Source organism: Daktulosphaira vitifoliae, unplaced genomic scaffold (assembly GCF_025091365.1).
Source record: "Daktulosphaira vitifoliae isolate Bord-2020 unplaced genomic scaffold, ASM2509136v1 Scaffold_4, whole genome shotgun sequence".
Taxonomy (NCBI): domain Eukaryota; kingdom Metazoa; phylum Arthropoda; class Insecta; order Hemiptera; family Phylloxeridae; genus Daktulosphaira; species Daktulosphaira vitifoliae.
Window position 1 is genome coordinate 13,448,605 of NW_026099575.1, and position 24,712 is coordinate 13,473,316.

Consider the following 24,712-nt stretch of genomic DNA (forward strand, 5'->3'; position numbering starts at 1 on the left):
TGACAAAGGTAGGTCATAACATAAAGTATATCTTGTTGTATAACCTCACTTAATAGTAAGACAATTTTTTTTTGTTTATGTTATGTATTAGTATTTTTTTTAAATTATTTAAAAACATATAATTTGGTTAAAACCCCTCCCGAAAATTTGTTCCAGCTACGGCCTTGATATCATTCAGTCTTTTTTAAATTAACAGCCATCAGTACTTCTAACCAATGAACATAATTTATGATTTGGACACAGTCTTATTCTGAAACTATCATTTAGACTAGAAATTTTACATAAGTGTATGATTTTAACGAATTACATATCAACTGATCGTAATCATTTGATCGCATACTAATTACCAATGATCGATGATTTTTTTAAAGCTTCATTAAAATATATTTTCAAAGTAATTTAATAATAGTTCTAGAATATGTTCGTTTTCTATGTAATAATTAGTAAGTTATAATAAATCATAACATTTAATTACATCTTTATTATGAAATAAACACCAAACCTGGCAATTTGTTATAAAAATTTAAAATCTACGAATCATTTTTTTTAGAGACCTAACTCTTAGATTTGCTACCACATTTACTATAGCAGCAAAAAAAAAAACTCTTAATTACTATGTCAAAAAATACAGTATTTAAAACTCTTTTTCATAACCTATCATTATATATAATATTTGGATATAAAGTTTCTATTTTAGCTACATTTCCATCATGATTGTTGATAACTTATTCGTGAATGATACGAACACGACTTTTACATTAAAATTTTTTATATTCAGAGCACTTCCAATAAATTTTATCTTTATACTCTATTAATTAAATGTAATATCCATGATAGATTAACATTTTGTTTGCTGAAAACGTAGTTTAGAGACATGATAAAATAAAAGTTATTACTATTTGTAGTCAATATATACACTAAACCGACTCAGTATCTCACACAATGCAATGTAATTTTTGGTAAAATTACTTATGATAGTTCAAAAAATTCATTTTAAAGAAAACACCCTGTTTGAAAAATAAGTAAACAGCTTAAAACATTTAAAATGTCCCGTAAGACCAATGTAAATTTTGGTTTTAAACATAATAACTCTAATAAAACTACGAAACACCACAACATATTATGTAACGACTTTTACCTGAAGCAATAATTTTTCGATAAATTGATTTGGCAATAAACTGCTATTCGATCAATTAAGGGGACACTCGATGTATATTCATCGATGTATATTTATGATATTAATAAAATTACTTGACCGAAAATCATTAATTATTTATAAAATTGGTATCTACAATTAATATCATTATTAATAATGATATTAATCAATATCTATATTGATAAAATTATAAACTAGTGCAATTTATTTTTCTCTAAAAAAAAAACCGTTTTCTTACAAATATTTACAATGGTCAAAGTTTTATGGATGGAATTAGTAAAGAATACTAAAATTCTTTGTAGTTATTGTCCATTCTATTCAGATATTTAACTTGTCAATAAAAGTATAAAAAAGTTTTATATTAATATCCTATGTACTATCATTAATGGCCTTTTTTGTATACTAAAAATTTTAATTTTTAAATTAAACCAAACCTTAAAAATAATTACTTGACTAAAATAAAAAATCAAGTTTAAACATCAATTAAAAGGTTTTAATTCATTAAAAACTCATTAAAAATTATGTCCATTTTAGTTTGAATTGGATCTGAGTTCTTTACACAAAAAGAGATGCAAATATAAAAAAGTACTTTGTATTTCAATTAAGATTGTTGAAAAATTAATATTTTTTTTTATTGCAAATTTTCATCTATATTTAACTTTAATTTTTATAAAATCAAATGTTGTAAAAAAAAATATATATGATAATTATTATAAATGACAAATTTTTTTACTATATTGATTTCTCATAAATTTTTTTTAAGACATCATACAATATGTAGATAGAAAACCCTATTAAATAGTTATTGCAATAATAATTGTATGTTTAATGGTTTTAAAACATTGTAGTTATTGTAGCACATATTACTTATATTTGTATAGATTAAAAACTAACATAAAAAGAATTAAAAAACTATCATCAAATAAGTCAATTAAAAATAGTTAAAACAGGTAACAAACAGGTTTAAAAAAAAAACCTAAATAAAGCAAACATACAAATAATTTCATAATAAATAAACAAGAATACAAAACTTAAAAGTATAAAGTATAAATAAAAATAATAGTGAAACAATTAAGTTACTTTGATGGCATTACACCATCACTGAACTTGATCATTTTCATAACTGGTTCATATTCCCCAGCCAAATAGAATAGATCATTGTTCTCATAAATAGCATCAAGACGTTCTGGTTCCTTATTTATTATTTGTCTGAATTCTTTAAGGGAAATTACACGGCATCCATTCATAATACTTTGTACTTCATTTATATCATTGTGGGGAGATTTGAATAATGCTCCCTATTATTATACGACAACATATGTATAAATTTATAACCAATATACAATAACAATGAAAAATATAGTATATCTATTTATTACACTTACTGGATAGGGTAAATCGCCAGTAAAACCACAAGCAGTTTCTTCTGGATGATAAAACCAAAATACTTTAACTTGCATTTTTTCCAAGTGTGTTTCCCACATGCAATCTACTTTTCCAATAAATGGTCTATCGAGACAACCAGAGGATAAAAATACTGCACAATCTCCTACCTATTAGCATATCATTTTTCATATGTAAAAAAGAACAAGTAACTTTCATTTAGTTAATATGAAATCTGCAGACCTTAATAGTTTCATCTCCTCTGGTTATTGATTTGTAGAACGTTTTTTTATTGCCACCACGTCCAGGTCGCTTATAACTATCACCTAACCATTTCCAAGTTTGTTGATCAGATAGAAATTTGGACATCTCTCCACAATCAACTTCACTCGAGTCATTCTAATAAAAATTATAATAATTAGATTATATAAATAATATTGTTTTTGAAAAAAAAAAACAATAAATCATAGTAACTTCTAAAAATAAGAACTTTTAGAATATGTTTTTTTCGATTAAAAAAATTTTTTAATCGAATTAAGTTGCATAGGTTATTTTTACTTTAATCAGTTAACTTTACAAAAAATGTATTAGGTAGAAATCAAGTTTTCCTAAAGATCTTTCTAATATTTCATAGAATAATCTTTAATCATTATTAAAATAGTAGGACAATATAACATATTAAACTAGCTGTTATCTAGAAAGGACAGAAATAAACGGAGAACTTTCTACATTTTTTTACTCAAAGAAACAGACACTGTTAAGATACTCAAAAAAATAAAAATAAAATGAAAATTTTAATCCTCTCTTATGTTATCATTATTGAAATAAAGTTGATACCTTAATAACACATAATAGTTGGACCTAAAAATTCTTTAGTTGATAAATCAACAATCATAATACTAGAAAAAGCAAAAAAAAAATTCTTAACATTATTTTTATTTGGTGATTTGAGTGAGAGGTTAATGATTAATCCATTACTGAGTAATGATTACTCTATGTATAAGTAGTATGGCTATACCTCTTCATTAGACTTATCGTCATCGTCATCATCAATTTTTTCTTTTTCAAGAAGGGTTTGGGGTGACAATTTAGGTGGTTCAGATAAAGACAAATTAGTTTCATTTTCTCGATGACGCTTGTGCTTTTTATGATGTTTTTTATGATGTTTATGTTTATGTTTAATTCTAGGTTCATCATGACTATGCTTATGTTTCCTGTGTTTGCGCTTTTTCTTCAGTCTTTTCCTCTCATAATCGTCTTTCTACGTATAAATGAAATATTAATAAAAATCACTTAGAAATGTAATTAACAACACAACCATAAGACACTCACATCGGCGGTAGTCTTTTCTACATTCGGTCGACCCGGACTGACGGATGTGCACTGACATTCAGCAAGATCGACCGTTGTAGAACTATCCCTCTCTGAAACCACCAATGAAAACATATAATCTTTGCCAAACCCAAACAAAAAAAAAACATTAACTTACCTTCTCCTGTGCGTTCAGGAGATACTTCTGAATCAGTGCTTTCGCTTCTGATTGATAAACCATTATAAATATCTTTTTGAGAGGGTAATGGTAATTCATTTAAACTATCATCACTATCAAATGATGCACTAGAAAATTTCCTTTTTTTAGGAACTACTAATGATGGCTTAGAAATTGCATATGGTGGCTAAAAAAAAATTATTTGTTTAAATATAATACAGACAAAATTAAATAAATCTTCATAAAACTCCAAATAATGTTATTAGTATAATTATAAATTTTATAAATTATTTATAATGTTAAGTACTTAATTTATTTTAATACAATTAAAAGATTATATTTCAATTGAAATACCTATTGTACTTATAGGAACTTAATTTATAAGTTATTTGATAAAACAATATTCTTTGTAAGAGAATCAAGTTTTGAATAGTATGCAGTGTGATAATTTTATCATTGACCACTTAATTAATCAAAGTGTAATATTGAGAATTTTACTTTCTATTTCTTTTAGTTCTATATTTTTAGCTATTTTATTAATCAGTATTTTTCATGTACACAAATTATTTTATAAGAGTGTCAACTTTAATTACCTAATTCAGACTGTTCAATAACAACAAATAAACCAGTATTTTAGAAGTTATTAATAATTTAATGTAATGGCTGAAGAAATCGAGGTGAAAGTTTTGTTTCTTTTATCACTAGATATTTCCAGGCACACCTAACTCTCGTCTAGATATAAAATTTTAATAACTTTTGAATTACTCGTCAAACAGTTGCTAACGATCAGTTATTTATTAAACTAAATTACTTTTCATTTCATAAGCTAATTACATATGTATATTATTACTAAAAGAAATGAAAAGTAAAATTCTCATTGTTATATATATTTTTTTATTAATTAATTAATAAATGATAAAAGAATCACCTTGTATATGACATACCATACACTACATACAAGAATGACCTAACAACGTTAATCATAGGGACATTTTACATTATTATTGATTTAACAAGTCTATTTATAATAAAATAAACTCACAATTCTATTTAAAGCATCTGCCATTCTCCGCTTCTTACAAACAAACTCAGGAATATCTAATAAGTCATCTGGATCTTTAAATTCCTCATCCTCATCTTCGACATCCCAATGTTTGATCTATGAATATCAAAAAATTATCAATTATAATATTTAGGAGAAAAAGTTATTTCACTAACTGAATATCAAAACAAGTTATTTGTCAATGCATATCAATATATTATGTAAAGTACATAACAAAAAATTTTAATTTTAATTAAATCAACGAAGTTGTACTGTCTAAGTCAATAATAAGATTTCAGCAACAATTTAAATACTTTAATTTAATGAATTAAATTTATAAAATTTTCTTACGAGGTTATAGATTTTAGATAACTTATACTACTATTAAAATACTAAATAAAAGTATGTGTCTTAAAAATAATTATAACAATACAATAATATAAAAAAAAAAAATTAGAAATTTAAAATTATTTTGGAATTAAACTTACTTTAACCTCAGCTTTTAATTTAGGTTTGATTTTATATTGGTTCCCAGAAGAAATTTCTGATTTATTTGTTTTAATAGTCGCAACACTATTTACTATTCCAGATGATAAAGGAACTTGTTTTTCTTTATTTTGATTTTTAGATAAGTGTTTGCTTAAAATTTCATCAAATGGACTAGAGTTTTTTCGTGGACGACCTACTTTTCGTTTTTTTATTGGTGATCTGAAGTCATTTTCACTAGTCTGAAAAAAATTTAACATGCTTAAAAATGAAATGGAAAATTTTGTAAAAAAATAACATACTACAATTAAAGATGTAGATCTTTTTTTAGCCACTTTTCCTTCATAAGCTTTTTCTTCATCAGATGACTTAAAAGAATCTGATAATTTAGCAGCTGATGAAATAGGTGAAAGAGTAGGTGGAGTCCTTGTTGAATCTTTTCTAGATGAAAATGGACTACAAGGTTCTAATACAGGTGGGGAGAGATCAGATGATGAAGAAATTGAAATTTTTTGCTTTACTCTTGAATCACAATCTAATTTTAAGCTATTTCTTTTCATAATTTTATCATCATCTTTCTGAAATTTCTTAGGACGCCCAGGTCCACGTTTAAAAGTTTCACTAGTTTCACTTGAATCAGATAATTTTCTCTTTAATGGTTTATTATTATTTTCAGAATATTTTTTTAATTTATCTTGTGCAAGTTCTTTATCTCCTTTCAAATGTTCTCTTGACCAAAACAATTCACTGCTCGATGGTGATTTTTTAGTATATTCTTTTTTAGTCGTTATCTCATTACTTTCTTTGACAAGTGGACGTTTGCAAAGCTCATTTTTCCTTTCAGATTTTACTAAAAGAACACAAATATAGTTTAACTTTGATATAAATATAAACAAAAATAAATCTATAATATACTTACAAGCTATCTTTTTGTAGTTGGAATACGTTTTGTGAATATTTTTTTTTTGAACAATTGTGTCCATAGAGTTTTCAGTTTCTAAAAACTGTTCAGCTAACAACAGCAAGTCAATTTTGTTAACACCTTTTTCTTCATTTTCTTCCATTTTGTTGTAACTATTATCATTTGTCTTAGTATTTAATTCTTCAACTTTTTTTAGTTCTTCTTGTTTTTCTATTCGTTCTCGTTCAGCTGAATCACGCTTTTCAAACTGCTCGATACTATTTAATAATAATTCAAGGCCTGTGATATCTGGAGTAGATGCATTTTCAGCAATGGATAACATAACTGAACAGGTTTGAGTACCACCATCACTAATAAGACGCCCTTCTTGATTTGAATAATTTGTGGTATCTATAAAGTCAGTGTTCTTGATTTCTTCAGTAAGTGGCTGGCCTATATCATCTTCTGTTTGTAAATCTGTTTGATTACTCGCATCATGTAACATAATTGCATTAGAATCTAGTGTTTCAGTCATAGAAAAATCTGTTTTTACTTCTTTTTCAGGTTCAGTCAATGCAGTATTACAATAATCTAATGAAATGGATAGATTCTTTTCAGTATGACTTGAGATAGTACTCTTTTCAGTTATTGACTGTTGCACTAGTTTTGTTTGAACAGTAACAGATTCAGAAACAGTTTGAATATCATTTATTTGATTTGGACATCCCGTTTGCATTTGAGCTAGAGTTAACCCTGAGTGAGGTGATTGTATGTGACCAATTAATGGTTGTGCTACAATTGCAGATTGCTGTTGATTAAAAATAAACATTTGATTTTCAGGTGAAGACAATTGTAACAATGGCTGTTGGTGTCCTGTATTTTCAACTATTGGGTGATGAGTATTAATGAGAGCAGGTGGATTTGAAGAACTGACTTGTTGTATTAAGTATGAGCCTAAATTAATACCCATATTTTTAATGCTTTATTTAATAAAATTAATAATAAAATAAAATACCTGCACTAGCAATGGAAGTATATTGTGGATGATTTATAATAGGTGATATGGTGGCCATCTGTTGAGATGGTTGTTGAATAAGTGTAAAACCTTGATTAGTTTGGCTTTGTGTGTCCTGCTTACAATAATCAAATGGCATTGTCATCACACCTAGACAAATGAGAAACATGAACTTATTAGTAAAAAAATTAATAAATAAGTAACAATTTAAACTTTAATTAATACCAGTAATAGAATTTTGGGGTAGTAAGAAAAATTGTCCTGACTGATCCTGAACTAATTGATAATTACCCACAGGTTGTATAGGTGGCTGATCTATAGTGGGTGCTTTACAAAAAATAATTCTTTAATGCTGATACACATTAAATAAATTTAAATGATGAGCTATACTGATACCTCTAATTGTGGTGTTTTGATAATTCCATTGTCCACCGATAGTGTTCTGTGGAATAGCACATCCGTTGGAAGTTGGCCATCTGTTTAATGAAGTTGACGCACTAGTGGCCATTGAACAGTCATTATATGATAGAACTAAAATTCAAAAACAATAAGTAACTTTTGTAGTTCATTCAGATATACAACTATAACTTACCCATAGTTTGCACTGGTGTTTGTGAAATTACTTCAGGCATCGATACTGTTGTGGTAGTGGATGTTTCTCTTTGCCTTTGAATTTCTGTAGTACTCGAAGTACTTTGCGTAAATCGTTGTCTGGCTACAGCAATTCCAACAGGTATATTACCTCCACTAACTCCAGCTGGAAAATTAAATAAAGAAGAAAAAATATTTATGCAATGCATAAATACTATTTTTTAATTAAATAATGATTTTACTTTTTATAGTTGTTGTTTGACTACATTGAATATTAGTGGAATCGTTCTTTTTTAAACAAGATGATGGGTTTGTTTGCTGAGTTGTAAATGAGTACTTGATTGAATTAATTGAGTCTTCATTTTTAGAAGTCATGATTGGAGTTGGAGCCACTTAAAAATATATACTAATAAATATTGTCGTTAAAGTAAAAAAAAAATATTGAAACATAAAGGTATTCTCAAATAAAATATAACTTTGAAATTTTGACAGCATCAACTTGATAAGACTACAGCAGTGTAAAATTAACCAATCAGCAATTGTAAACAAAACTTTTGTAAACTAATGAAAATAATAATTACAACTTTCATATAATTAAGCTAACATACAAATTAGAGAAATACCATCAATTTACAAAATATGTTAATTAAAAGTATTGAGCAGGTGAACTATTTTATTATTTCAATTTAACTAAAGATGTATGTAATTTATAATAAAATAGACAAGACGCGCAAAAAAATCAAATCTCAAAAAGAAAAAAGTCAGTTCCAAGCGATTTTTATTATAATTATTTTATTTATTTTGTTATATTTATAGTAAAAAAAAAAAAACTAAATACTACAAATGTTAAGTGTAAATGATATGTCATAATGTATATAACTCTAAATTTATAATCCATAATAATTTACCTATGGTCAAAGGTTTACTAGTTGCCAAAGCGGGAGCTTTACCAATAGGCCTCTTTCGTTTTTTGGATTCTTGTTGTAGGACGGATCTTTCATGAGCTCCATTGGGCGCTAGTTTTACTAATTTTGGCATTTCTTTAACTATAAAAACAATTATAAATGAATGTAAAAATTTTTATTTCACAGTCTCAATTAGATTATTACATTTTGTCATAAACGTAATTTTAAATTTTAATCAGAAGAGATTTTTTTAATTATTTTTATTTAAATAAAATTATATTATACTTCACATTTCCTCATTGAAATCAAAATAATATTTTATTTAAAACCTTAAAATATTATGAAAAAATATTAGATCATCTAATATAATGTTTGTAGATAAAATGGCATAATTTGTCCTATTTCCTTAGATAATAAAATTAATTAATTTCTTAAATGAAATATTTGAGAAGAGACATTATATATATATATATATATATTTTTTTTTTAAATAATTCAACACAAATAATAGTAAGTCTTCTCTAATTTTGAATATTTCAAGTTCAATGTACGATAACTGCACAGTAATTCAACTAAATATATTTTCCCATGTTTTTGGTATTGTACCACAAAAAAAACAATAAACTAAAAATTTTAAAAATTAATTGACATTTTCAACTGTTTTTACTGAACTATAAAATCATTAAATTTTAATGTTTTATTTCAAAGCAACATAAATGTGAACTTTCCTAGGATCACAGAATTAAAATAAACTTGAACACTTTATACAAGTCAATTTGATGATCACATAATAATTATTTATCGTACTTACGAAAATATTAGGTCAATTATTAGACAGATTCAAATTTATTGGTTGAAAACTATTTTTGTCAATCTTATTATGATGTGTGAAAGAATATTATTTATAATAAATTTATTAAAAAGAAAGAACACTTTTTATTTATTAATCATTTTTATTTGACTGACCGTAGCGATAACAAAAAAACTATGCTATTGCTGTAGACTTGAGCTGTTTAATATGAAACGCAAATAAAAAAATGTGACTTGTATGAAAATTTTACAAAAGTATAGAAAAACTAATCTGCAGCATTGCCTCAGTCATTTCCTGTTAACTATGACATAAAAACAACACTTATAGTATAACATTGTCCACTATCTGCAGACAAAATAAAGTTTTTACATAATTTTGTTAATTATCATTACAATTTATTTACAATTGCCCTATTTTTCTGTTAATCCAAAATAAAATGGTCTTACAGAAAAAAAATGTTCAATCGAATAAAAATAAAAAAATTATTCATAAGAAAAATCAATAATAAATAGAGTAAGCAAATTGTCAATTGGAAAAAAATATTACATAGTTTAAAAACTACAATTACTTCAAATAAAAGTCATTAAATTTAGTATGATCATTGGGTGGGTAGCACGTGCCCCGTTGTCAACTCTAAATATGCCATTGTACTCGAACAAGCAAATTTAAAGAGAGACCAGTCATAGAGCCATAACAACAACATTTGTTTAAATTAAGATTCGAGTTTTATCTTCATTTTATAATCCAACAATTACGAATGAATAATTTCATTAACCAATATCATTAAATGATTCTAAAATATTTTTGTCTATAATAATGTCCGTGTACCACACAAATGTAAGGAAATATTAATAATAAATACTCGACGCGAATATTAATTTCGTTGTATTATTGATTTTGAAAAACGAAAAAATAGTCCGGGTCAACCCCAAGAAACTCGAAATTATTAAGGCGTCACGAATAAATGTCGAGACACAGATTTATAATGGTAATTTAATTTTCGCACCGTCTAGGGGTTAAAGAATATATAAGACAATTTACCGGCGGCAACAACAAATCGATGACTCGACGACGTTGTTATTGAACGGCGAGTGAAAACCGGAGGGACTCTCTTCGATGATGTTCACACGGAGATCTGATCTCGTGTGCATGTACTTTGCGTGCACCGATCGTACACAGAAGCCGCTCGGGCGTATACATACATAAAAAAAAATGATAACATATTTACTGCGATGGATTGACCGTTACCACTCGGCTCTATAGTTGTGTTTTTAACAGCAAAATGGCGTTACTTCTGGACATTTTCCCTGTAAACCGACAGGCTTATACACCTCAGTTGAACTAAAGTAAATGGATACTCTCCTTACGTACACGTTATAGTGATGTTTTACAATATTAATGAACGTTACACTACACAGTGATAAATTTTAATTTAATTATTTTAAATAAATAAATCATCAGACTGTAGAAGAGATCTGAACGTTTGCCAAAAGACATTGTGTTTTTTTTATCGGCTGACAACGAAATAATGTTTAAGCCACCAATTATTGTCGACGACTTCTGACGATAAACAATATGAGCTCGATCTCATTATCGCCAACACACAACATACAACTATTGTTCAAATAGAAAATAAAACAGAAAAAATATATATAAATGCTTAATGTTGCAAATAACGCAAAAAATAACAAATTTACTTTGAACGCAACAAAAAATACTATACAGTTATAATATCTGTTAGTGATCACTATAATATGCTTGTTTGCATGTTTTTTCGCGAAGATAAAAAAAGAAAAATGATAGTCTACACACTTTTAATTCTTCTTTGCTACAAATACACAATATGATATAATATTACACCACAGTTTGAAACATTTCTCTGCGGACTTTACAAATAAACACAAATTATCATCGTTATGTGCAGCTCGGGTATACCATGAAAAGAAGAGCTTCGCCTGTACCTGGCCGTGAATAGTGAGGTACACTCGAATATAAAAACGACAATTTCTCAAAGAACGTATTTTCTTCTTATATATTTTTTTGTTAGAAACCTTTTGATGAATGGGCTTATACAAAGAGAGTGGTGGTTCCGGTAGTATTGGTAGGTAACCCCTGTACAGTTATCTGCCGTTCCAAAATACTAAGTGTCATCGAGCCCTGCGGTGTGTTAAAAAATAACAGCTTGGTGTAACGAACAGAATAATTATTTCCTCTTTCTTCAGACACTAGAAAACACTATTAAGAATGAATCAAATTCTTTAGTATCGAAGTAAAAATTTAAATAATTAACGGTTTCGTTCAAAAGAAACGGTAATTAAACCTAAATAAATACGAAACATAATTATGCGAAATTGACCTAGAAATATTAGGAGTTGGGGAAAAAAGACAGCCGTAATCTGAGAACAATAGAACGAAGGTTAATTAAACACCAAATGTGAAAAAATTATTTACATTTAAAAAAGAGGCGAGGTGGAAAAATAGATTGCACAGTAGCAGACAAGAGCGATTTGCTAATGCTACATTTTTCAATTATACATAAAAACGTTAAATCAAATATTACCTAATATGTAATTGAACGTATTGAAAAAGTTTTAGGAATATAATATAATATTACTAAATATTTCATCTTACTGGATTTAAAACATATTAAATCCAAAAGCAACTATTGATTTTGTATTTACATTTTAAACACCACATTCAATACAACTTTACTAAATCTACCTCTCTAATCATTTGCCTATTCAAAATAGGCGTTCAAAATAATAATAAATGCAACGAACTTCCGTTTTGAACGCCCTAACTTTAACCATTAATAAATTATTAATAATATTCCAATACTCCAGTTAAAAAGACTAAATTTTAGCTCTTAATACACCCTGCAAGTGATAAATCAGTAAATATTTTTTAAAGTTATTTATAGGAAAAATAAAAAATTCTAAGAAATAAACTAGATTGATTTAATTTTCATCATAATGATTACAACTCTTATGTCAGTATTCTATGTTGCTATTATGTAAATCAAGTTAATTAGGAAAAAAACTCCAAAATAGTTCCAAAAACTTAATAATATAATAAAAATTATACTACTAGACCATCTGCACGTATTTCTTTGAAAAATAGCTCTTAAATTTTAGAATTTAATGCTTATAATTACTCGATAGACGAGGATAATTAAGGTGATTCAAGCAACCAAATTAAAATTTTAACAGAAAAATAGTGTTATTTACATTTTATAAAGTTCAAATAAGTTTAAAACGATCATATTAATAGGTCAATCGACAATTAAATTTATTGTTTTCGCGTATTTTTCAATAAAGTTAATTGGTACACTTTACTATTGTATTGTTCACTTCAAAGTTCTGAGAAATTCGATTTTTAACAGTTACATGTTATCATTTAAATAAATAAATTTCGTATTGATTTTCTACAACTGATATTCTAAGAAACAGGATAACATATAAAGGTTTCAGAAAAATATGTTAATCTAAAAATGCATTCCAACAGAATTATTTACTTTTGCCGGTTGATGATGTAACGGAGATATTAGCGGTCGATTGTACGGCCTGTGTGGACGACATGGACGACGGTGCCGTAGCAGCGGCAGCAATAGCACGAACCAAGGAACAATTGATAGTTGTGGAGACTGACTGCTGCTGCTGTTGTTGTTGTTGTTGCTGTTGATGGTGATGCGCCGGCTGGATGCCGGTAAAGTGCGCTTGCGCCACTACAGACTGATTGCCGCCGCACGAGGGCGCCACTGTGATGGTGCCGATGCCACCCGTACCCGTGCCACCAGTGGCCGTACTTGCGAAGTAAGAGTACATCTCGAAGCCGGCCGTTGACGTACCGACTCTATTAATGGCGGGTGGACAACCGTTGCCAATTCGGTCTGCGAACAAAACATTAAAATAGTTTCAAAATTCAACTATTATGATCATAATAATACATAAAACTCGACAATTAATAGAATAATTAAAAAAAAAAAAATTAAGAATGAAACTAAATCTAATAAGTGAAACAAATTAATAGTTTGAAGAAACATTAAATTTAAAAAATTTGTAAGATAAAAAGAATAATATTTATAATTGTTTACATTTAAGATAAATTTTGCACATAGTTAAATTTAACAGATAATCCAGGAAAATATTAATAGCTCCATTACTGATAACAGTAATGTAAACATGAAATGCCCTCATGGTTTTGCCAATTTGACCTTCTACTAAGCGAACGCGAGTAAACCAGATTATACACAATATAATAGGCATATTAAACAACAATATTCTACAAACCAATTTTAAGGTCAAAATCATTAATCCTTAAAAATATGTGTATAGTAAAACAATACAACGTGGTAATTGTTAACCTAAGTCTTATTAATATAAAAACGATTATTTAAGGAATAATTTCAATTCATACATTTCAAAAATTTTAATTTAATTTAATGTATTCAGAGGTTGCTCTCGAACACATTTCTGTTATAAATTGTACATTCTTAGACATTTAATACACATAAAATATAATTTTAAAAATAGCGTGAATTTTACTAAAATAAAACTTCAACTTGGATTTTATACAAAAAAATTACCTAAAAATAAGGTTGTACAATGCAATATCATATTTTCATTAGAGTGCACGAAAGAAGTGTTCATAGAAAGTTTTTCTATACACATTTATTTTATATATTTTTAATGGGTTTTGTACTGTAAACAACCAGAGCAATGCACGTACTAAGATAACCTTTTGGATATTCCAAGTTTTAACACAGTCCAGCGCTTTAGACGTCATATCTTTTTTTTGTTTATAAACAAATACACATGATGTCGTGACTCTTAACTAGTTTACACACGTTAAAGTGACTGCGAGATCGATCTAGTGGTCATAAAGAAACGGTAAAAATAATAGAACTTATCAATTAGATGCTGGCGCCTCCGAGTTTCGTGACCAAATAAAGAAATGTGTCAAACTCTATGTCGATTACAGAGAGGCGGTAATGAAAGAACCTTGAGCCCTCACCAAAAATATAGAGATGATACTAAGTTAAATATTTACAGATTTTTTAATTTTGTATTCCCTTCCCCCTATCAATTATTCACTAGATTTTAGCTAATAATTGCTCGCTTAAAGAATTTAAAACAAATTTCTGTAGTTTTATTAAACAATTAACCCCCTCGTGTTTTTTTCATCAATTAAAATACAAATTATCTAACCACCATTTTTTTAGTACACACCAATACTACACACTGCGTGACGTGTCATTGACATTGCACAGTTTATTATCAAACTGAAATATCAATTTCACGATTATAATTGACCAAAGCCTATTAAATGTCATATTTTTTCTAATAGAACACAGTTCTAAAATAAATATTACTAATATGATGCCTTCTTTATCCAACAAGGTTACAGTGATTAAAATAACTCGTGATATCCATGTCTTATCTCTTATTGACGAGCCAAAATACTTTGTTTAGTGTTGTATCGATTTCGACATGATCGTCACTGTTGAGAAAATTCTGAATTGAGAATATCTGTATTTAAAAGTTATTCCCTTTCAGATATAACATACATATGTATAACCCCCGACAATTACTGAGAAGTCGGGTTATAATAACAATGGTAACATTAATTTCATTCTAGACACAAAAATATTCCCATTCACAATGTTCATGTATTTTTTTAAGAATACCTGTTATACGCGAAATATACATTAGTGGACATCTCAGTAAACGACCAAACTGAAAATAAATAAATAAGTATATTGAAACAACAGTCGTTTAAGGGCATTTTCAATTAAATCACAGAATATTATTTTTAAAACGCTGTTTTGCATATAATTCTGATTTTTTTAGAAATTACTGGTTGGAAAAAGTGTAATTTGCTTTAACGTATTTAATATATTAAAGACAGAAAAATAAGTTACAACCGCACAGAATTGTAAAAAAGAAGGGTTAAAATTCTTCCTTTTCCTGCGCCTAAAGTGCCGGACGGTAATGACTTGGAAATCCTGCAAAAGTTGACGCGGGTCACGAAATATGGAATTTAATTAAAATAAATTACTTTTCCTTTTTTGAGTAATTTACCAAAAAATAAGCCGTAGATACGATTAAAATTTTGTTTGCATAACACAGTGTTTCGTTCCTTCTTCGGCTATTAAGGTTTTCCGACCGAGCTAATATAATCACTGCAGTCAAAAGTTCAATCGAATACGCCCTCGTTATTAAAAAAAAAAAGTGAACACTCGTAAAATGCTGATTTCTTTTAAAAAAAATTCCAAGTAGAAAAAACTTGCATGGATTGGCGTACAAGAACGTAGTGTTGTACATCAATGCATTAAAACAACAAACAGTTTATTGGTCATTGTGTTAATGAAACCAAGTAGTCTAGCAATTAATACACGAGCAAAAAATACAACGGTTATAAATAATTAAGAGGATACTATAATCACACAGGAAATGACCGGCCATCGGATGATAAAAAACTAATCTAGATACGTTTTAGATGTAATACGAGTTGTCATTTAACCAAACATCTACGTCATTCTACAATTGACATAAAATGTCACTAAGTACGCATACAATACATCTTGCTCAGAATTAATCAATAGAAAATTTGATAGCCGTTGCAACTAGAACTTCCTTAAACATTACAAATTATTAGTCGTCATACAATAATCATATTTGTATTGCTATTCATCTGATACTACTATGTTGATACCTTCAAATACAAATCGACAAGTCTTCAAAAAAGCTAGTAGATTAAATATATCCAGAAAAAATTATTTTAAAGTATTTTTATATAAAGCTTACAATGAGATATTATTGTTTATATTTGATCAAATTTATTTTCTTAACTAAAGAATTAAGTACATTACACATAAAATTCATTACTAATAAATGAATGAATCACACCTATTATTGAATTTTACGACGCTAATAAGTTATAAGGTGAAGTTATAAAGTAAAACTAAAATACAATACAAAGTATGAAATTATTAAAACGTAGAAATTAATAAAAAAAACAATTTGATGGGGGCACACGGAAAAAAAAGGGAGTCAATTTTTTCAAACTTGAGATTTTGGTGACAAAATATTTAATGTCATAATGTACCTTTTAAGTCGACAATTTAGTGGAAAAATTGAATTATTCGAAAGTAATAGCCCTCAAAAATTCTGATGTACTGTAAAAAAACATAACGTTTTAAAATTAAAAATTCCATTTTATTAGTTTACAAATAATTGTCTCACGTTTTTTTTCATTGACCCCTTATTTATTCATTTTATTATAAAAAATGTTTTTTATTTACTTTTTAAATTCAATAAATACTAATTAATATTACAAAATTTTATATTATTTATAAGGGTATGAGTTTTAAAGGCTGAAAAAGAAGTAGAAAATTCAATATTCATGAATAAAAACGGTAACACAGTGTGAACATGGCATAGTTGGGTCAAGTATAATGATATCTGACAGTCATTAAAATCACTATCATAAGAAACGCTTCGATGCAAATCTGTAGATAGTGTTTAATTTTATGAAATTGGTGGATTATTGAAAAGCAAAATTCTAACTCAAAAAGAATTACGGAAAAATTGCAAAAAAATCATTACTACGTAATAAAATCTGAAATCGTAAATTTTAAAAACAAAATTGCTCGTTTTTTGACTACGACAACCATTTTCACGTAGAAGATAAGTTGTCAGGGCAAATTTCTTTTTTTTTGAACTTATAGTACATAACATTAGCTTTATTTTAATATATGTTTGAAGCTCGGAGTGTTTCCGGAACATTTTCAAAATTTAAGTTGAAAAAATTAAATTGTTGTGCAGAACTTACTATTTTGAATCCCCCGTGTGGGCAGGATTGTTTGTAACAATTGTTTGTAACAATGAGAACAATAGAAACCCGTTCCTGACTTACTGAACACCCTGTATAAAAGAATTATTTTAAATTGTTCATTTTTCAAAAAATTATGACAATTTTTAGAAAAATATGTCGAAATTTACCGATTCTAAATATTTGTTGGGGGATTTTCACTATTTACGGGGAACGAGGGAAAAATTTTCAATTTTTGAGAGTAATGTCTTCAATTAGATATGATATGTTATTTTTTGCCGTATCGTTGAGAAAAATCGGTCCAGTGAGAGCTGAGAAAAAGTAGTGACAGACACAAAAAAATATAAATAAAAAAAACACATCATGGTAAAATTAATACCTTCTCAATTTCGCATTGAAGCTAAAAAAAATAGATTGTGTTCCAATTTTAATTTCCATCGATAATAAGTCCCAATTGCGAAGAAACAATTACAAAAATGATATATTATGGAGAGTTAATGAATAATCAAAATAAAAATAAATTATAATATAATAAACATTTTTTATCAATACATATTTAATAAACGTAAGATATTTACTAGAAAAAAATAACATATGATTGGAATTAATGCAATTTCGGTGGTTCATACTCTAAACAATCATAATAAAATATTTATAACATGCACTTATACACCAATAAATTTGACCTTCAAATAAAGAAAACGAATCAAATTGACTAATTAATAATAATTAAATTTATTGTTCTTATATATCTAATTAAAACTTAACCGGAATAATTAATGAAAAATAATTTTCTATTAATAAAATTATATCTTGATAAAGCAATTATAGTAATTATGGAATAAACTTTTTTTTAAATTTAAAATATGTTGCGCTATATGCTTAACATATAAAAGTTAAAAATAATAAATAATAATTTTTTTTATAATGTTCAACTGTATTAACTAAACTCATAATAAATACAATTAATAATCCAAAAAGGATTAAAATATAATTTAACTTCTTCTCATCGGTTAAAGTAAACACAAATTTAGGAAAAAAGTTTTCTGCAGGTACATAACTGTTGCACAGTCAGACTCGAATATAATTCGATATTCATTCTATTGCATTATTTTTAAGAAAACAAAAGGGATAAAATTTCTTCAACACGACGCCTTACAAATCGATGAGTTTTTAAATATAAAATACGACTAAAATATATATCTTTAACTAGAAAAAAAATAGGTGGTGTAATAACTCGAGATTTTTCTATTGACAATATTTTATATGTCTCTACGATAAATATTAATAATGTTATCTGTTTTTTTAGAAAAGCAATAAGTAAAACAATAATAATAATATCGCGATTAGACTTAATAAGTCAACTATAATGTAAAATATAAAATTAAATAGAAGTATTCAGGTGTGTTAAAAAATGTAAAGGAAATAAAGACACGCAATTATACGTGGCTATTCCAAAATTTTTCCTTGATCAAATTTTTTTTATATTCCATGATCTTTAATTTAGTATTTGGAAAATATTTCCCCAAAATAATATTCTTTTTGTTCTATACGTTAAATAAATTGCATAATGCCTTTCTTACGTTATTACACTCATTGGTGTTTTAGAACACTGAGAAAATTGGACCAAACTGATAACATACGCATGTACGGGAGGAGTGTTGATTCGTTATGACGACAACGTTTTATCATTCAAAATTCAAATATATGGGTTTTATTTAAAAACATTCAACCCTTTCCGGCTAACATAATCTATTCCCTGGTACGACAAGAGAATAATAAACTTGTTGACTTGTAAGAATGATGCACAGAATACAAACATGTAAATTATTCTAATCATGATATTAAGGTGACAACTCGTACCTGGTCCAAAGCTCTTAAGAAATTCTTATGGCTTTATGACGATTTAGCCATAAAAACTTTATTGCAACTCCAAATTTTTAATAATTATCTAATTTAATTAAGACGATTGTTGGTAGTAATATATTTTAAAGAGCCCGTTGTCTCAAAATAAAAATTATTTTCATTAATTTAAATTAAATTTCATATCCAACAAATATTGATTATATATCTATGAATAAATACATACATAGAAATGTATTTATTTACATTTCATTTTTTCTGGATCAAAACTGCTCACGAGATAAAAACAATTTATTATTTTTTCGTATACTTACATATATTTACACAACGTTCTTAATAGCAATTGAGTAATCCAAGATTAAAGACAGAACATTTTTTTTTGTAAAAACTCTACCAGTGTTATTATGGCACCGTTAATAGTTCTCAGAAACAAAGATTAAGGTTAATGATAAAAGTAAATGGAGTTACAAAAAAAAATTTCAACTAAAAAAATTAATACACATTTAACGATATCTACATAATACAAAAGCATATAAAATTTACTATTTGTTTAGTATTTAAATGTTGGAATAAATATTCCATTGTCAAAACCACGTATGTAAACACACCGCTAAGTTTTGTTAAAGGCGATTAACTACGCAACTAACAATCTACACCGTGCTCGCTATTGGCACCACTGAATGACGGGCCGGTGCATAATCCACTTTACAGAAGCAACGGCGGTCGTTTCGGCGCCTGTCCACCGGCGAACTTGGAGCGCGTTTTCCCATTTGTCGTTCGCAAAACGCAAAAACGTTGGTTTATTTTACCAAGAGACGATAAGCAATCCAAAAACGAAAAATATTTTAACATAAAAAATCTAAACTAAATTGTATGCTCCTAAGCAAATACTTCACAGAGTTTTTTGTTCTGAAACCGCATTCCGCAATGCGACCGGCCGGTCGATCAGTAATTCACTATACATAATATAATAATATGAAGTTTTATGATGCATATCCTCTAAAAATACAATGTTATAATACAATAAAACTATTCTTAACCTCTCGTTTAGTGTAAGCTGCTAGTGGTTAAACAGTGGCCTATGAAATAATTTTGTTTCTTTTTTACAAGTAGTAAATTTGTGATATTCAAAATAATTATATTTTTGGGTATACGGACTATGTCCCACTAGGTTTCAACATCTTCAATAATTTTCAATTCAGCCAATATTTGGCAGTACTTTATTTAAATTTTTTTTTTAGACACACAATACAGAGTGATCGGTTTGTCATAAACTATTCAATTACTCTCAAAATAAAAACAGTATGGTAAAAAAAAATGTTAATTTCTTTTGGTTATATATATATATATTTGTTGATTTACCAATTTTAATTATGTTAATTAAATTTTTACTTTTTAATTTAGCTATGATATTACTTTTTAGGATCATCCTTTATAACTTAATAGGGTGTCACTTTATTTTTGTTAATATAACAACATACATATTTAACTAGCTTACAAAATATAAAATAATCTAATTAAGAAAATTACTGTCGATAACAACTATTGGAACAGAATTTCAGAAGTTTTTAACAATAAAAAGTTATGGCGAGGAAGTGGGTGCTACTATTTTTATCACCAGTCATTTCTCGGTCGTACTCTTCGCCCCTTCTAGGTATAAAAATAAGAATAACTTACAAGGTAGTAAATAGGAATGATTCTAAAAAGTAGTTATTGATTGATAAATTAAGAAATATACGTAACTAAAAACAACATTTTTCTTCAATATTGTATTTTTTTGAAGTGTAAATGAGTGGTTTATGGTAAACCGATAATTCAGTATAGCTAAAATTATTTCACACTTAAAAATCAACATGGTTCAATTTCTACATTAAAATTTGATCGTAAGTTCTATATCAATTGTCCAATAATAAAAATATTGAAGGTGTACTATGATTAACAAACACTTATGAACATTTACACAACATAGGAATAAATATATAGAATATTACGCAGTACAGTTGTATAGACACTATAGTCATATACCAGCCGTCGACAACGTTATGAATGGAGTGGAGTGAATAACTTCACAATATCTTTTTACCCACTGATACTACAATATTAAAACTTTAGTACAGCCTCTATCCGGTAAACTACGTTACTATTTTTTCAGACATAAATTAAGAATACTTTATATAATACTTAGTTTATGATCATTATTAAAGGAATAAAATATAAAATTTTATACGAAAACTAGTACACATGTATTGTTTTTTTAATTATTTTCACAAACTAATTCTATGTTTATACAATAAAACGTTTTATTATTATAATTACTGTAGGGTTTCAGCGGATAGGAATTTCTTACAATCGGATATCAGTATTTTCCAAATAAACACCACCAAAAAAAAATTTGAATTTTAGTTTGTTTTTGCATGCAAAATATCAATTTTATCTATTGCTCTTTAGAAATGAAAATATCTAAGAAGAGAAGCATTCAATACAGTCCACATACTTAAGATAAAACCACTACAAAAAAAAAAATAATAATAATAATAAATAAAAAATAACATGACACAAATTTATCAAATAATTATTAGTAAATTCGTCCAAACAAAACTTTACATAAAAAATTTTTATACAAATTATAAACGAATTCAATAATGCACAAACGAGTGCAATGTACACCTAGTCGTATTATGTAGCAAGATAGAAAAATCGATTTTAGCTTAAAGACGGTGAGAAAAAACAGAGCATTCAAGATATAAGGTTTAAGCAATGTACGCATATTACTTAAGGGGTGCTGCATAAGGCGCATCTGTAAGTCAAACGCCCTTCTACTTTTTATTAACTCCGAGCACTAAGTTTCGGCTTTATAAATCACCTTTACTATTCACAGCAGAAAGAACAAGACGACGTTTTCCAATCATCCAGTAAAGTTAAACTTGCATAATAATAACATTCTATACATATTAGTTTTATAATTTTTTGTACCACAAAGATTCAAATCTCAATTTAGAACAAAACGATAAAATACTTGAAAAATATTTACTTAGATACGACCTCAATAAACGAGGTTACACGAACTTAACATTTTGGAAATGAATATTGGAGTATATTTTTTCTAAAAACTACGACATATATATATATATATTACTAAAATTTCGTACATTAATAATTTATAGAGTGTAATTATTAGAAAAACTTGTGTTTTTTTAGTTAAGACTTTATACTGCATGGGTAGAGCAGAAATAAACAATGTTATAGCGTGTGTCGTGAAAGTCAACACATTATCTAAGACCAAGGTTGTTGTTGGTATGAGATATTAATACAATTCTTTAACACTATATAAGCGAGTCGCGTCACCAGATTTCTCGGGCGCGCACATCACGAACATACTGTTCAAGCAAAAATAAAATTGCGAGTAAAAACAATACATTAATAATTAAGCGTGGGTTACCAAATCGAATAATACATTACTTAACTCATGCTTTTTAACGTTAGCATACTACTTTATGAGACATAATAATGAGACGTGCATTATTGAATTTAAGGATATTTATATGCTATAAAGAATATAACAGACAGTGTAGAATAAATATGAATTTTTAGTCAATAATTTGACTATTTGTTCAATTAGTTAATCGTCGAACACTGATTATGTAATAGAAATTAACATTGTTTAGCTTTTATTTATCATCACCAGTGCTCGAATTGTAGGGGGGGGGGTGCGCAGGNTTTTTTTTTTTTATTGTGCACCCCAACTACTTTTTGATGGGAGGACGGTGAAAAATACGACCGCATTTTTTTTTTTAAATATAGATTTAAATTGTGATCTATTTTACAATTTAAAATATTTTGTAATAAAATAATTTTTTATAATTTATATGATATCATATTTCATTATAGTATGATAATGAAATATGATTTATTAATAAATACCAAATAAAGTAATGAGTAAAAAAAAAAAAAAAAAGTCTTCAAAATCTAGGATCACAGTTTTCAAACTGATCACCCAATAACAATATAATTTTTTTTAACATTAAATAGAATCCGATTTACTTTATAGCATCTTTATCAAAATCACAAAGTAGCGACAATAATTAGGAAAAACATACATTACACATGCCCGTTTATTACTAAATAAATAATATAATAAAAAAAATTCTTTAACCACGAATAAAAAATTATACGTGGAATGATGTTATGCATAGACAATATTGTAAGATACTATAGTAACCCAGATATTTCACTTATAGACAAAAATACATCAATAACATATATAAATAACAATGATATCAAACCGCAAGTAAAAGCATTTAAGGTCTAAAAATATTTTGTTAGGCTCGCGTTTTTATTGTCTATTGCAGAATTCTTAATTTCAAATTCTTTATTTGGTTCGGACAAGGCTAAAATTTAATCGGACATACTTTTTTTATTTTGTTTAACAAAAAATATTGATTGAATTTTATTTTCTAACTGGGTAAATTAGGTTCCATAACGCTGAAAACGAATTGTTATGTATATTGAGTGAGTATTAATAAAACCTACTACGTGAATGTTTTTATTTTTTCACATTACTCATTTGTTTTTTCTGTATATAAAACTCATATTAAAAAATAAAAATAAAGTATGTTAATAGAACTATTTGTTTTATTCTAAAATTAAACTAAAATAGGATAAACAACAAAATACTTATTTGAAATTTAATATGTAATATTTTAGCCTACACTGAAAATTAACATTATTAGAACACATCGAGAGAATCAAAATACTTAATTGTCACATTAATATAAATGATGAATTACAAATCTTGTAGTAGTTCCATAATGTCATCATAAAACGAAAAGCTGTCATTCTGAAATTACCAATTAAAAAAAAAAGTCACCATCTTTATCTTAGTGTGTTGTTATTATTATTTATTATATAATATTGATAAAATTTTAAACAAAAGTCGCAATCATCACACCCGCATTTTGATCACCCGTATAATAATTAACAATATAAAACGGTCGTTCGTTACTATAAATGAGCTATTATTAAAACCATGGGGCGTATATATATGGCCTATAGTCCATAAAGAAATTCGCTTGAAATACTACCCGTCTGTCGCATACAGGCGGAACGACACCCTATGGATATTATTACACACCTCAGGCCACAATGTCCCGAGTGTACTGAAATAAAATATTGAGCAGAAAAAGCTATCCTTTTTAGTGCATTCATACACTATAAGAAAAAAACAATTGCAATTTGTA

At 27.2% G+C, this 24,712-nt stretch overlaps 1 protein-coding gene across 5 annotated transcripts in view; it reads right to left on the reverse strand.

Moving 5' to 3' along the window:
* Positions 1-1,957: 1,957 nt before the first annotated feature.
* Positions 1,958-24,712, reverse strand: part of LOC126905686 (uncharacterized) — a 39,551-nt gene continuing 16,796 nt past the window's right edge. For 3 of the 5 annotated variants that reach the window (XM_050685644.1, XM_050685646.1, XM_050685645.1), the window contains 17 exons: positions 13,294-13,668; positions 8,972-9,109; positions 8,306-8,455; positions 8,065-8,229; positions 7,869-8,003; positions 7,698-7,799; positions 7,473-7,622; positions 6,476-7,411; positions 5,859-6,406; positions 5,559-5,798; positions 5,071-5,187; positions 4,029-4,215; positions 3,872-3,963; positions 3,558-3,800; positions 2,783-2,938; positions 2,542-2,709; positions 1,958-2,454 (listed from right to left, as the gene is read on the reverse strand). In XM_050685644.1, coding sequence (XP_050541601.1) covers positions 2,233-2,454; positions 2,542-2,709; positions 2,783-2,938; positions 3,558-3,800; positions 3,872-3,963; positions 4,029-4,215; positions 5,071-5,187; positions 5,559-5,798; positions 5,859-6,406; positions 6,476-7,411; positions 7,473-7,622; positions 7,698-7,799; positions 7,869-8,003; positions 8,065-8,229; positions 8,306-8,455; positions 8,972-9,109; positions 13,294-13,668 — 4,124 coding nt within the window. In that variant the 3' untranslated portion in view covers positions 1,958-2,232. Of the gene's footprint in view, positions 2,455-2,541; positions 2,710-2,782; positions 2,939-3,557; positions 3,801-3,871; positions 3,964-4,028; positions 4,216-5,070; positions 5,188-5,558; positions 5,799-5,858; positions 6,407-6,475; positions 7,412-7,472; positions 7,623-7,697; positions 7,800-7,868; positions 8,004-8,064; positions 8,230-8,305; positions 8,456-8,971; positions 9,110-13,293; positions 13,669-19,789; positions 20,133-24,712 lie in introns of those variants that run through there. The other 2 variants (XM_050685647.1, XM_050685649.1) reach the window with 2 other exon arrangements.